The sequence below is a fragment of the Oryzias latipes genome, chromosome 19 (genome assembly GCF_053564925.1).
Source record: "Oryzias latipes strain Hd-rR chromosome 19, Olatipes_Hd-rR_3.1".
NCBI classification, from domain to species: domain Eukaryota; kingdom Metazoa; phylum Chordata; class Actinopteri; order Beloniformes; family Adrianichthyidae; genus Oryzias; species Oryzias latipes.
In genome coordinates this window covers 23297530-23313764 of record NC_136255.1, presented here as the reverse complement: position 1 = coordinate 23313764, position 16235 = coordinate 23297530, and the positions used below count along the sequence as shown (strand labels likewise).

The 16235-nt window shown below is 42.3% G+C and overlaps 1 protein-coding gene across 2 annotated transcripts in view; it reads right to left on the bottom strand.

Annotated features, from left to right (window-relative positions):
• Positions 1–16235, bottom strand: part of raraa (retinoic acid receptor, alpha a) — a 177862-nt gene that overhangs the window by 8193 nt on the left and 153434 nt on the right. For both annotated transcript variants that reach the window (XM_011487934.4, XM_011487935.4), the window contains 2 exons: positions 8814–8962; positions 3104–3245 (listed from right to left, as the gene is read on the bottom strand). In XM_011487934.4, the coding sequence (XP_011486236.1) occupies positions 3104–3245; positions 8814–8962 (291 nt within the window). The remainder of the gene's footprint in view (positions 1–3103; positions 3246–8813; positions 8963–16235) is intronic.

Genomic DNA, 16235 nt, shown 5'->3' with positions numbered 1-16235 from the left:
AAAAAACTGAGTAAAAGCATTTATTCCCACTAAAAAAAACCACCTAGAAATAGATTTAAAAGAACTAAAATTGTAAAATTTGAAAACAAAATTCAAATAAGGAAAGAAAATGTCTGAAGATGGGGCAAGAATTCTTATTCTCTAATAAAGAATTCGAGTCACTAAAACATGTTCTCTTAACAAAGATGTTTTTGAAACTGAAAACTTTATAGATAAAATTATTTTTCTTGCAATACAGAAAATATCTATTTTTCTTGAAACCAGGAGTGTTTACTTAAGATTCGCTTTTTGCAGTGCACGACTGATCGAAATGTATTTCATCATCTGACCTTAAGTCTATTCTTTTTGTAATGCCTTGTTTTGCGTCCCCTTTCACTCGGGGCATCAGAAGTCACCTGCTTCCACCAAACCCTGCCAGGTAACTGCTGAACTGACATTATGAGCACTTTCTTTGTTACTTTCTGCTTGCTCCCAACAATCCGCCTTTCTCACTGATGCAGTCTTACTTGGCATTGCCACCTGGCAGCAAGCCTGGAGCTGTTGTCTGGAGCTGTCTGCCAGCATACATAAGGTCACCCGGACGTCCCTCCGTGCTAGCAGGGGGTCCAGCCTTCTGGATGTGTGGGTGCACGCTCTCTGAATGTGGAACCGTCCCAGCTCCTTTCTTGTTTATCTTTTTTCTTTCTTTCTTTGCATTTTAATTCACTCCACTCCGTGTTGTCACCTTGAACCTGCGTAACGCCGCAGTGAGCGGGTGAGCGTGCATAATCGAGCGCTCTGACGGGCGCGTGCCCCGTGCTGTCGGAGAGTCCCTGCAGGCTGCAGATGGTTCGCGTCTCCGCTGCCTCCGGCACCGACCCAGACCAGTTTGGCGGGCCAAAGTCACTGCTGTGACAAAAAGTCGAGCAATCTGCCCACTCTGCACAAAATGTTTGGGCTGAACAGGGCTTTATTATAAAACAGGAGGTGTATTTATCGGACATGATTAGCAAAAAAGGAGTCCCTTCGAAAAAAGAAATTCTTCAAAAGTTTAGTTTTTCTACCACTAGAGGGCACTCTAACTCCACCTTTTGTGCTGTTTGCCACCAAGTGAAATTGGGTGTAAAAGAACTGGCTGCTGTGGTGTTTCTAACTATGATTAATGGCACCGTTCAAAGGTAAGGAGCTCAGAGGATAACTTTTTTTTAACTGTAAGCAACAGTGCTGTGGATATGGAGGGGGGGGGGGGGCATCAGTAGCAAAGACATAATGTGTTTATAGGCAGGTGGGGAGAAAGGACGCAGTGCATTTATAGCTCATGGCTGCGGGCGCCGCCGCGTCATGTGATCAGGTGAGGTATAAACCCTGCTGGCCTTTGAGCTCTCCGTGGTCACACCTCCACCAATTACTTCATCAAGTCTGACTGCCCGTGTGTGTGTGTTCACACAGCCCCCGGGGTGCAATGATGGGAGCAGACGCCTGCTCTTTCACTCTCGGCAGGTGAGAACATATTCATCACCCAGGCCTGCCAAGTCTGGAGACACGGCGACTGTTGCTGCCCGTCTCCATCGCTTCTGCCCTCGCTGCTACCAACACGGTTTATCCTGCAGATTAAACAACCAAACGCAGACAAAACTCTCACCGGGCTAATGCTGCAGCTAATCATTTGAAATAAAATAGGATTTGTGGGAAGCTGATGGATGGAAGAGCTGGGGAGGAAAAGCTTTCACAGGAATGATGAGGAATCCATCTCGGACATAATGGCAGCTTCATGATTTCACAGGACAATACGATGGACAGTCTTGAAAAAAAAAGATCAATTGGCCATGAATACACACACCTGAATTAAAGCCAGAGCTTTCATTTATTTCTTATTTTTTAAGAAAATCACTGTCCAAAGCGTGGGTGGAGATTTGAATCTGCAGTTACTACTGTCACATCAGAAATACATCATGAATGACAAGCATATAGTATTAAGATATAAAATATACTTTTGTTATTTTTGTTTTGAAAATTGTAACCGGATTTTAAAGCTCTAATACAGGAAAAAATGGATACACCCTCAAAGTGGATTTTCTAATCTTAGTATTTGGAAAAAACATTAAACAAATCATCTGGTTCAGGGCTTCTTTTTGTCAATTTAGGTAAAAGAAGAAGAAAAAAATACTGCTTTTCTTTTGAAAATCTTAAAAATAAACTCCAACAAACAAGAGGTTCAGCCTTTTGATGACCTTACAAAAAAAACTGGAAAAGGTTTTCAGTTATTGAAGCTTCAGAATTCACAAATTACTTATTTTCTTTTTATATTTTCATTGTTTTTCCCTCCCCGTCAATGAAATGTGTTGTACCTTTTGGATTAGTCAAGTTTTGGTATAATTTGGCTCAATTTATGATTAAAAAACAAGAAAAAAATATTGTTTTTTTCATAGTGCATTATCTAAACCAAATCATTCATTATTTTATTATTGCAGCCTAAAACTAAAACACCACAAGCATGACAAAGTTTAGGTAACCCACACAACATGATTAAGGGAAACAAGGAGATAAATTGAGGTCCTAAAAGGTTAAATAAGAACAAAAAAAGTATTAACTTCTTTCTTTTTCTGTTAAAAAGTCTATTTAAATCTATGAAATCTGTATGAAAAGGCCAACTATGGAATTAAGGCAGAAATCCATAAAAACTTAACTTTTGTCTAATTCTAGCAACGGAACAAACAAAAAAGTTTATTTTGCTCAGATTTAATTGAAACTTCTCAGGCCCTTCTTAAAAAATCTTTGGTCTATTACATCTTTTTAAGAATAAATGTGTTTATTTAGGCTCATTGTGAGCAGCAAAAAGATTGTATTTAAAAAAAGAAGAACAAAATCTGATCTCCTGAGACACAGAGCCTCTCTGACCGCTTTTATTTCTACGGTCAAAAATCGAACCAATAAACCCAGCAGTCAAATAAAGAATTATTCCACTGCATTGATTTTCAGCTGTAATTTTAAAGCCTTGAAAAACACAAAAATTGAACCAAATTAATTAAAAGCTGCAAGCAGGAGAACAAACTCTGAACTACTGCGATTAAACCCAACAACATGAGATCCTGTGTAGGTGGGAACAACGGGGATCTTTACTCACATTCCTTCGACATGCCGACTTCCAGGCACTTCTGTAACCGACAGTACTGGCAGCGGTTGCGGGTGACTTTGTTGATGATGCAGTTCTTCTCCCGGTGACAAGTGTACACCATGTTTTTCTGGATGCTTCTCCGAAAGAAGCCCTGCGTGGCAGAAGAACGCAGCGGTGAGGCTAAACAAACCACAGCACGGCTCTATAGGATGCTGCTACACCTTTAATCCAGGTAAAACAAAGCAGCATGTTTTTCAGGATGAAATAGGGGTTGATATTAGGAAAAAGCCAACAATACCACACACCGATGCAGATGAAAAGCACTAAACCATCAAGCAGTTAAGTCCATAAAGGGCTTAATCTGAGACATATGGCGCATTCCATTTAGAAATGAAGCCGGAAATGGCGGTGGCTTCTTCCCCGAGCCAACAGCATTCCAGTTTATTACAGAAAACCAGCGGAGCTTGCTCATTTGCCAGAAGAACTACTGTACTGTCAACAGTCGTATAGGCTCATAATGTTGCCCACCAGCTTGTCTATATAAGGTTTAAAGGAAAAAGAAAATGCTTTTGAGATGTTAAAAAGCCTCAAAGGGTTTTAGGTCAAAAGCCACGTGGTTGGCACACAACTGTGACCCAGTTCAGAAAGCTTCAAATAAGTCATTGTCGATCCAGGCCAGCAGACAGAGGCGTGCAGGAAGAGTTCTGCATCACAGGGTTGTGTAAGGCCAATAAATGCATCTGTCCTCCTAAATCCAAAAGTTTCCTCTGATTCCTTGGGATTACAAACACAAATAAATTCATGTACCAGAGGAATTTTCTCTGCAAATGTCAAACCAAACATGATTCCAAAGCTTCCTTCTATTTTTCTCGTTTGGGGCGTTGTAAACACATACCCATGTGACACTCGACAACAATAACAAATCAGCGGAGAAGCATCTAGTTATTTTTAATACCATGCGACCGAGGAGAAGAAAGTATTTGCGTTAATCCCAGTGGTTCTGTTGATTAAACATGTGTGTCAAAAAGATAAAAAAAAAAGGGGTTAATGCAAATCAAGAACAAGTGGGTAAGCAGGCAGCGAGCCTGGCTGTGGATGAGAGCGCCACAGGTCAGGACTGATGTAACCGAGTGGGTAATGTTTTGATGGGCAGCGGCGGCGGGAGATAAGAGAGGGAGGGGGAGCTTCCAGGGAGCCTCATCCCACGCCGAAGGATTAGCTTTGCTAGCCGACAGATGGCCGGTGGACGTAAGCCCTACGGTTTGTCCTTTGGAGATCACCAGCCTCTTCTCACATCTCCTGTCCACCACCACAGAGGGGAAGTGACTCCCGTTTCAGATGGACTACAAAAGGGAAGCCTGCCTGGCCTGCCATGCTTCTTTAAGTTTTGATGGTTTCTATTTAAGGCTGTGTCCGAATGGTTCCTCGTTTATAAGAGATCTGGAAAAGAAGCCCTCTTTATTTTATGACTATCCATATACATGTTTTAGGGCTGTAAAACTCCTCACTGACAAACACTTTTACAGCTTTTTCACTTTTAAACTCAAATTTCAAACTTGTGTAGAAAAGTGAGTCCAGTATCATAGACGGAAAACAAAGATCTGCTCACGATCAAAGATTTAACCCATTCAAATTAATGAGAATATACATAAATCCACTGTTCTGATGATGAAAACTTGGATGATATATAAAAAAACGAATGCATATACCTTTTATTAACGCAATGCATTGTGGTCTATATTTGCGAGTCTGGTGGGCATCGATGCACACTCGTTTTCCTCAGAGATTTCTGGGAAATTTCCGAAATTCCAAGTGGCCCAACTGAAGCGCAATCAAGGATCAGTGAGTGAATTCCTACATAACCTCAGAGTGAGCGCTCAACACAGAAGCTTTAGCTCCAATGTTCACCCTCTTTGAATTACCGTAACGATTTAACCGTTTGCGCAAATAACGTAATTCCAACTGATTCTGATGTGGAGGGAAGCAGCTTTGTGCTGATGTGCAACACTTAAGTGTTGGAATTACAATAATTGCGCAAAAGGTTGAGGAGTTTTGTACATAGAAAGTGTTGTCATTTGTGTCGATACGTGTCAACACCACAGCTCTGAACGCACATTTATGCGTGTTTACCACAACCTTTTCATTGGAAGTGTGTCAATCAGAAATGGTGACATCAAAGGCGGTTCTGACATTCTGGTGAAGACGAGGTGGATTGTCGTTTTGCTGTTATTTGTGTCTGCTGATGCCGGGGGTGGGAGGGGGTGGGGGTGGGATTAGTCTGTGGTTTCTGTGCGAGCGTCCATCATCTCCTCTTTGATCCGGTGTCCTGACCCAGACCTCGGGGTCATAAGGGGATTGACCCACTCCCTCCTGAAACCACAAAGCGCAGGTGCCCCCTCGCATCTCTTGATTGGGTGTTGCTAACGGTTTGCCAGCCCCCCCCCCCCCCCCTCTCTCTTTTCTCCTCGGAGTCGGTGCTTCCTGCGGCTTTTAAGCCTCTTTTTGTATCAGCACTTAATCCAACGGGCGACAAGAGCCCTCAGCGGGTCTGACAGCCACCCTGCAGCGTTTGGAGGAGATGAGAGCTGCCAGAATGTTGGGGGGGGCACAGATGGGCAACAACACAATTGTGTTTACTCGTTCTGTGCGCCCTTCAACAGCGTTCTTCACGGTGACCTTTGATGAGCCTCGTGTGTTCGTGGGCTACTGTACAAGTGTGTGGAGGGATGCAAGAATGCAATGTTTGGGAGCAGTGGGGGTATTGAGTTCACGCGGAAGCGCAGGAATCCCGTCCTCCACGACTTTCCTGCTGTTCCCAGATTAAGAAGGCCTTCCCAGCCTCCCGCTGGGATCCTGCACGTGTGATCATTGCTGCGCCCCCGAAACCGCAAACGCTGCAAACCACACCCCACAGCAGACGTGCGTCTGGTATGACAGTTAGCAGAAGAAAAAAAAAATCAAAGAGGGGACGAACGTTCAAACTAGGAGATGCGGGGCTGATATGCAGTGAACACAAGGAAGACATATCGTTTTTCTCCGCATTCCCATGCCTCCAAGACAAAAACATAAACATGAGGGGGTGGGCATGCATATTTAATGCTTAAGTGTTAATATCTGCAGGGGATTCCTGGTAAGTATGTGCAGGCGGTAGAGCTTGAACAACAAACGAACGAGCAGTCTCCATGCAGCAGAGCTCAGCACGCACCCCCTGGTTCCTACGTTCGCTGCAGCCCCCCAGGAAATGCTTTTGTAGTTTGGCACGCTGCAGCACAGCTCAAGCAGCTAACCCCCGTCTTACCCCAGTCTCCAATGAGGCGCCATATACATTCACACGCCTGTAGTCTTGAATTATTAACCAGGCTATGCCAAGTCATCTCCTCTGAAGTTGGAGATACGGCAAAGGCAGCCTCCATTTTTTAAATTAACACTGCAGATATCAAAGGGGCGGCTGGATTCCAGCAGCTGATCTGAGCTGCTGAACCCATTTTTCTGAACCGACAAATTAAAACATCAGCTGGTTAACCAGTTCACACATGAAGATGACTCAATTCCGAAATCAGCCGTACCCACAGGAAGCTGGGACAGATATTTCAAATTTGAGAATTTGATTAGCAACACTGTCACTGTACTGACAACATCACATGAGCAGGCTTGTTTTTTTACTCTCTGCGTTTAGTGCACACATTGTTGAAAGATGATAAACTTTTAATATTGTTTTACATTCATTTTAGATTAATAACTCGCCACAGTCAAAAAGAAAAAATCGAATGAAGGTCAAGCTAACCTTTCCTCACACGTCATGATCTTTTTCAAAGTGTTCCCAGTTGTCTTTTAATTATGATTATGCTGTTTATAGCCAAAATAAATTAACCATTTTTAGGACGTAGTTTCTGCATTTCTGCGTTTTTTCTCCCTCATCCCAACAATCCTATTTTCTTCTTATATGTTCTCTACCGAACACCAAAAATAGGATTTGGTAGAGAACCCCACCTTGCCACCAGAGGCATGGTGGGGTCAGTGTCTTGCCCAAAGACACTTCGACACATGGCGGGAATCAAACCTGCATGTTAAGATCATGGGTCGACCGCCCTACCGCTGCACCATGGCCACCCCAATGGGGTACAGGAGATGATTAGTCCAAAACATACACATCATATGATCAGAGATAAAGAAAGTGGGACATTTTCACACTACACAAGTTCCTGTTTAGCTAAAAAAAAAAAGATCTTCTAATTCATATTAATAGTTTGGGTATCTTTCTGATTAGAAGACATCCCTCTGAAGCCTTACAGTTGCTTATCAGAGCAGCAATGCTTCCCTAATTAGTGAATGCTTGTGTGTTGGTGGGAAGCAAGGGGGCAGCTCTACAGACTTTACATCGACTGGTATGTAACCCATTAGCACGTAACCTGAGACTAGAAGTTCAGAAAAACTGCTCAGGGTCACAGAAAATATTGATACAAACTACAGCGGCAAAACTCTGCTGTGACTCACCGCCCCAAACATCTGCATTAAGGTGAAATGACGTGCAGCTGCAGAGAAAATGCATTAGCTGAACCCATTTCAACTTACTCCTCGTGACCAAAATATTTGTCTCAAAGTTTTGAAACATGGGTTATGAAATCTGATTACATACTTCAGAGGAAATTCAATCAAACCAGCTCCTCACATGCTCAGGCTGACTTTCCTATCGGATTCACTGACATGCAAAGGGTTGCACACCTCCTTTGATCTTTCCACAGTATTGGAAGAACACTTGTGCAGTTGGGTGTAACTGCATTTTGGACGCCTGCAGAAAAAGGGAACAGGAGCCGGCCCAGATTTGCTGTTGAGTTTTTATATGTTCCATTGGGGAAGTGGGTTAAGTTTCACGGATCACTCGGAGGGTTGGTGTTTAAAGGGCTATGGGCGTGCGATATACGCGCACTCCCCTTCCCCACCCACCGCCCTGCGCTGAGGCCCTCACTGGCCTCCCGTCGGTGTCAGTGAGTTCAGCTGCAGCCCCTGAACCCCGTCCACAGCAACAATTGCACCCACACAGAAGGTCTCTTCCAAATAAAGCAATATCATCTGCAAAAAAAAATGATTTTCTTTTTTGCCTTTATGGTGATAACATTTTATCTTAATTTTCCGCGGATCCCTCCTCTTCCTCAGCATCCTCCTCTAAGCAACCACATATCCGCCTTTTGACAGCAGCAGGATAAGGAGTTCTGTGTTAGCAAGAGAACATGCACGCACGCACAGCAGCCATCAACTGATAATAAAGCAGATGGGGGTTGCGAAGCCTCTTTAGCACCTGTGCAACAGGGCGCCATTGATCTTTCGCAATTCAGCAAAGCGAACAACCTTCAGAAAGCAGAAAATCTTCACGGACTTCCCAAACTGCGCATGACAAGAGCCCCGTCTGTCATATGAGATTATCTTGTTTTACAAGGAATGCTAGCACGAGTGTTGAAAGAGGCCAGAGAGAGAGAGACGTCCACTTCACATCGATGGTTATGCAAGAAAACATGTGATAAGATGAGTCCCTGATACCGTCTCTGAAAAACAAAAACAAACAACTCTTCTGACTTTCCTATTCAGACTCCCTCATCACTCGGATGCAAATCTATATTCTCGTCGCACATCACTTTCCGTTGCATGCAAATCACATGACAGCTGCATGATCGATGAAGATCATGCCTGCGTGGCAGATTCGGAGGCAGGCTGGGAGGCTCACCTTGCAGCCTTCACAGGCGCTGACACCATAGTGGTACCCTGAGGACTTGTCCTGGCACACAAAGCAGGGCTTGTAGACACGGGGCGGTGGGGGGGGCGAGGGCGGGCTTGGCACTATCTCCTCTGAGCTGGTACTCTGGGTCTCTATCGCTGAAGAGAAGAAAAAGACATAAAAAATGAGTCCACGGGTACAGATGGATTAATAAGTGTGAAGCATTAAAACCTCTTTTTCAGGAGAGCAACTAGTAGTTGCAAATCAACTTCCAGTTTGGGCACATTCAGGTTAGATACAAGAGAAAAAGTCATTCATTTATTTGAAAAAACTCCAAATAATCCCACCACTGAGGCACTGAAATCAAGATTAAATGAGTGAAAATAGTTGTTGTTCTTCCAACACAAAGAAAAACAGTTTAATTCACCCAAAACCTTTAAAAAAATACATTTAATTAATGTAGCTCCAGTAAACAAGAAATCAAATGGGCTCCATCCAGAACAGGTTACATAGGAAGAAAAAAAAACAACATATGGGCAAGGATTATGAGGACCTAATCTGTCCTCGTATAATATGTCTTGGACTTTGACCTCAATATCATGTGTGTTATAAAACACAGCTCTTTAATCAATTAGAAAAACAAATATTCACAATGCTGACCTTCAGCCCTTGACCGGTCAAATCCGTAATCCCTTACGGTTTATGCTGAATCTCTTTAAATAAATTGATTCCTGCTAATATTAGGAGGATTTTTTTGTTCCATTTACTTGTATCCAGTTGAAACTAAACTAAATTGTTTTTTTTAAGGAATTTTCACCATTTAAATTCAGACAAACACTGAGCATCATCATTTTCTCGTCTTAGGTCGAATCCGATTGGCTTCCCTACCCCTCAGGCTCCTCCCATCTTCAGGGGCATTTGAAGTTGTAGTGGTGTCCCAAAGCGTTTTTCAAGGAGGAACCGTAGCTTTTAGAGCTGGCTATCCTTCTGACCTCAGTCTATTTTTTTTACGCAAACAAGTTTGGGTGTTATTGTAAATACGCTACCGTGGCTAACATGTTCCAAACAAGTTCTATAGTTACTGTGAATGCAATTAATGTGTCAGACTGGACGACAAATTTATCTCTGACACTTTTATCCTGCTTATTGTGCCTATTTATGACATAACTTCAAAAGTAGACCATTCATTATAATCCCTATAGTGCAGAAACTTTGCTACTTGGAAAGAAATAAAGATGAATAATTACAGGATTGGTCTGAAAAGATCAATTCCAACATTTTCTGCAAGGACACTACTAAAAATCTGTGGAATTTTAGCTCAAATAAGCTTTTTTATCACAAAAGACTTAAATTCTTATCATGACAATGAGCTATGACTTTTACCACAATATGGTTCTTTGTAGACAAAAAATAAATAAAACTTTCATTTCACTTTCATGCTGGGTCAGTTGAGAGAAAGAATTTAATCTGTGAAAGTAAATCTCTTTTACTTTCCTTTCTGTAATATTACTTCCGTTTTTGTTTGAAAGTTATTCTAGTGAAAGAAAAACGTATTTGTCTTATTTATTGGAGAATATATGTTTTCCTTTAAAAAGAAATCATCAAAATCTATTTTAGCAGATTTTACTGTCCTAATATTGCATTAGAGATGGTAAAGGAAGTTGTAATCTCAAAACCACACAGAGGTGTGAAATTTCTGGTATTCCTCCCCCATTCAAACTGAGTGAGCATCAGCATTGGAGTGTGGAGGTGCCGTTAGAAAGGCTGCTTGATTGTGTGGCTGGTGTGTCCACCTGGATAAAAGCCGCTTGTTGCTCCTGCACCTGGAGAAAATCATGACTCAATCCCCACGTCTCAGTTCCACAGTTGAAACTACAGAGCGGGACCTTTTGCATGAAAAATCAACACCTGATACGATCAAACCCTTGCCAAACAAGTTCACTCTGCGGTGATGTGAGCTCTCAGAGGGTAACTCTGCAGGTCTCACTTTGCGCAGAAAACATTCCTGCTCTGGTGGCTTTCTGAACAACAAAAGATGGGTTTGTCAGGTGTAGGGAAGCAGACAACCCAAGGTTTTGATACACCAGTTTAAAAGAAGACCATTTTGCAATTAATAACCCATAGCAATGTGTATTTTACTTCGAATATTGACTTTGATAGCAGATAAAATTGCTACACTTTAAATGCCACCTCTCTGTACATCAGGACAAAAAAATTGATAAATTAATGTGGGTGCATTGAGTATTTGGCAACCTTAGTGGGAGTGAGTTAAATTAAGGCCAAATAGCGGCGTGTGAGGCATTGACGCAATCAAAGTTTGGTTAATCAACGTCCATTGACGATCTTCTGCTTTCTTAAAAACGTCGCCAGTGTGGAGAAGGGCTGCACAATAAATGGTAAATTTCTCGTTATCGCGATATCAAGCTGTGCAATACGCCCAGACTGCAAAATAGCGAAAATGGTTACCTTAAATGTGCTAGAACAATCTTATGGTAGCTTGAAGTATTAAACAAATCCCTTTATGCATTTGACCAATCGGATAGACGCCTTCACGTTGTTGACCAATCGGATGGAGCTCTTTTGTGTTAGAGGCTCACCTCCTACTGTATGTAGACGAGGGTCATTTGGAGTGTAGTTTAAGGTATGTTGACTCATATTTAAATTAAACTGCTGCTGTGAAATGGAAAGTATGTTTTTGGTTATTTTGCTATTTCTTCATGTATCGTAAATTATATCGTAATGTTGATCAGTAATATCGCAATTCACGAGTTTTCCTCATATCGTGCAGCCCCAGTGTGGAGGTATTTTAAGGTGATTGAGAGCAACATTAGGGACTGCAGTTTGCAGCAAATCTGGAACCAAATCATTAAAATGGGGTTCATCTGCTAAAACCTTTAGCACCTCTGCATTAATTAGCCATTAAGAAAGCCAGAACAGCATGACGAATACGAGAGAGACTGCTGCAGCAGCTAAAAGGAAAGCTGGCAGCACTCCATTGGTGGCCGACGTATTTGAAAACGTTCGCAAAGGATAGTGCCAAATGGAGAACAAGGCTTTAGATGATCAACAATTCAGTGACTTTTGTAGGCTTCTGGAGTACAGTAAACTCCCTAACACAATACCGAAAAGGAGCTATTTCTCCAATGTGTGCTTACCTGATTTAAACATTGACTTTATTTATCTAAAATTTGTTCCAGACTATTTTTACAAGACAGTGTTCCCTTATTTATCGTGAAAGTTACATTCTAAAAATAACCCACGATTGCTAAAATCCGCAGATTAGTATTATAAATTTTTAAGGCTGTCTCAAATAGACATGAACATTTCCACGCTTTTCTGTCTTATTTTAACTCGCAAACTTTAAACCTTCATAGAGAAAAATCCAGAATTGCAAAATAAGAACAAAGATCTGATCACTATGGAGGATGTATACAACTCTGGCTAGCTGAACGGATTCTGTACGGCAGACTTGGCACAGACGGGATTGACTGATAACGACAAAGGCCAATCAGGATGCAGATTAAAAAAAAATCTGCTGAAACAGTGAGACCATGAAAGGTGAACTACGATATGGCAACTGTATTTTAAATTAAATTTAAAAAAAAATCCACATTTCATAAGTCGGTAACTATTCGGTATTCGGTTTTGGATCTCTTTAGGAGATCCAAACAAGGGTATACCCCTGTTCCCCTCCACATTGCTCAAGTGTTTTCATTTTTATCCGGCTTCGGACAAAACTTTTCATTTTATTGCATCTTAAACAAGTATTATACAAAAGAAGAAAAATGTTGGTCTTTCATGTTTAGTCAGAGTCTGTATGACAGCACAGTGTCCAGTCCACTTTATTCCAGCAGCTGATGTATGCCTAATCCGTTTTAAACAACAGCCTCTGGATGTTTTGCTGTGTCCTACTTGAGCTCAAGTGAAGCCACTTTAATGCTAATATGACAAACGCAACTTTAATGAAATGACCTCAAATTAAACACAAGCTAATCTACAACTTTGGCGCACGGAGCAACTCCTGAAACGTCGAGGATGAACATGTCTGCTGCTCTGAACTGCAACGTCAGGTCAATAGAGAAGAAAGTACAGAATGCTGGCAAGAGGCTGAAGAGCTGTCTGCACCTCCGCACTCATGTGTAAACAAGATAAATATATTTATCACAGCAAGCTGGACTGGTTCTGCCGCCGGAACACTCTCCGCGTGTCGTGAGTCAAAGCAGTCCATTTAAACACGTCCAGTTCAAACGCACGCCCAAGAAATGCAAAGCGAGAACACGTTCCCTTTTAACTGGGATTGGCACAAGCTATACCATCCTTTGACTGCAATCAAGTGCAAGTCTCTGCCTGTTGGTGTCCTTTTACCTGCAGCAGATGGAGCAGATGAAGATTACATTCAAAGTAACCGAAATAAACCCACCGGAGGAGCACGCCGGTTCTACAATTTCTGAGAAAATTGACACACGCAATCACAGGATTTGGACATCAACACAACCTGCCGTCATTGCGGAACTTTGCATGTCTGAGTCCTAGTGACACCAATTCAGGCATGAGTCACTCTCTGTGCCACGTTTACAACACAAAGAGGATGTGAAACTTTTCATTTTGTTCAAATCAACGACATAAAATGAGTAAATACAGCAGCATTTTCAAAGTAGCACCACATATATTTTATGTAATAAAGAGCTTTCTGCAGTTTGGGTAAGTAAAAAACTTTTTTTTAGTTTACCATAAATTCAAGATGGGTTTTAAAAAAACGATTAATTTGTTTATCAAGAAAAACAGGAAGTAGTTTTTCCAAAGAGGTAAAGAAACCCTCACAGTAAACGTGAGAAAAAGGGCACAAAGAGAGAAACGTTGCTGCTTATTTCTTTTGTACTGGTGTCATTATGAGGCATTGTGGCCCATGCCAGTGGGGCGATGCAGTCACTACACTCATGTCAAGCAAATTAAGCTTAAACAGAGCAGCCCTTACATAACGAGACATATTTTCTCATTAGCAAGCAGCCATTCAGGCCTCTTCTGCATCTCTTGATGCGGACGGATTCCTCTTCTGAATGTTTTTTTTTTTGTCCACATTACTGCTGCACCCACAAAGATCCAAAATATGGCATTTGTTCGGAAATTTAAACAAGTTGTACGCTTTCAAATGCCTATTTAGGAAGAACCATCGGCTGAACACAAACGCAGAACGCACACTCCCTTAATGAGAGCACCCATGAAAATCTAGGACACAAGGACAAGAGTCTGTGAGGGGGCTGGTGACCTGTAATTAAATACAATGGCTGGCTTCTGGAGCCCTGTCAAGCTGAGGCATGGAGCACAACAATGGCAGGCCTGTGGACAGAGAGGAACCCAGGCAGAGAGACTCAGCAGATCGGACAGAACTTCCTACCCTCCAGACACATCCAAACTCCAATCGACACACACCATCATACAAACAGGCCTCTTGTACGGTTTACAGCGGAAAAAAAATACAAGGTGGAGCAAACAGTGGTCCTTCGTAGTCACCAATGTAATGCCTAAGGTACAGGAACTCTTATTCAATGAACAAATATTTGTGCTTTATATTAGGATGCATGGACTACACGCAAAACTGAGAACCAACATCAACAAACTGCTGATGGGAAATCCACTGCAGTTAGGACTGGGAGGCAATGCACAAACCATTAATCAGACTTAATGTGAATTAAAGTGAGCAGTCTGGTATGTGGTCTGACTGGTCCCAGCAGCACGAGACGAAAAAAAACTAAAATGACAAACCATCAAGCAAAACTGGAAAACCGAGCCAGATGCTTTCAAAGGTCGGTTCAAGTCACCAACCGTCTGACCACTGATTCCGAACGTGTTTTTCAGGATAAATATTACACAATCTGATGGTTTGTAAATTATATCAGCATTTAAATACCACTAATAACCACAAAGGCATTATAAGTACTACCTAAATATAATTTAAGGACCTGCTTATGTCATAAAACCAATTGCAAACAACAGGTGCATCAAAGATTGAGTGTGTTTGTGTTGTTTGTGAGCATAATCTAGTGTGGCGTTCTTTAACTCTGAGCCAAAGGACGGCTGATTTCATTAAGTTCAAGTGTGAGTGGTCTGTAATGCAGCTCTTCAAATTCACTTTGCATACATCATGAGCCTCAAGTGCACTTAGACTACAGGCCGCCCAGCGCAGCCACATCCTCCATAAGCAATTACAGAAGGACTGGACTTAAATGTAGCAACACGCACGAGACCCAAACGAAATCTATTTTGATGATGAACTGCTCTCAGCTTCCATGTGGACGTCAGATAGCCTGGCTAACATCATCACCTCAAAAGCAGTGAGACCAAGAAGCAACACAATCGCACAACAAGCCCACTGGCTATTATCAAGCCTCCAGACGCGCCGCATTCTGGACCCAGTCCAGCTGAGCCGTTCTTGAGGTTCAGCTCTGGGTTAGTCCTCTGGGATTTGATTACCATCTTCCCCACTGGTTACTGGGCCTGGCTGTGAAGCATATTAATGAGATTTCACCGTCATTAGAGGGAAGCTAACTACATTAGCAGGCTGGACGGTGGTCAAAAGAACTGGGGAAATAGAGGGCAGACGGAACGAGGGAGGGGGTAAAGGCCTTGCTCTTTGTCAAGCCCGACCCAGCTATTGACCCATTGTGCTCACTGGGTATAGCTGGGCACACACATGATCACCATGTATTACATACATGGAGGGACAAGAGATTCCCTTGTCGTTCCTCACAGTGAACATGCAAAGAAGACATAACGCAGGAGGAGACCACCATGCAACAGGCGGCTGCCTTCAGGCTCCCTTTAAAGTCGGCCTGAAACACTCCAGTGGGATGCTGATGCAGGAGACCAAGACCCACTTAAAGGAAAATTTGTGTCTTAGAGTTTTCAACATGGTTTTGTAGCCATTGTCTGATGGTGGAGTACATTTATAAAGAAAATTAAGCTCAAAATTGCCTTTCTTAGTACTTCTTTATTTTAAATTGTGAATCAGGAGCAAACAAAAATTTCTGTTAAAAACAGATCCTATTTGTGACGTAGAAGATCTGCTGGGCGGGGCCACAAGCTTCCTGCTCCGCTCCAACTGTAGACAAAAAGATCAGTGTTCATTTTCCTCGTCTGATCTAGCCCTAAACTGGATAGCTTCACTACTGCCCGCTATTTTTGTTGCACCAGTAAGGTCAGGTTGGGGGTGTGAGGGGCTTCAAGCTAGCAGAAGAGCGCGTAAACAGATAGGTGAAAGGAAGTGGGGGTGGGGTTGCTCAACACCAACAGTCCCGCCCACAACTCAGAGGTGATTTTCCAATGAACTTCTGCCACCATGCATGTCATAGAAAACGACAAAAAACCACTGAAATCATTATTAAAATAACTCTAAAGATGATCAGAGTGGGTTAAACATTACAGGAACATTAC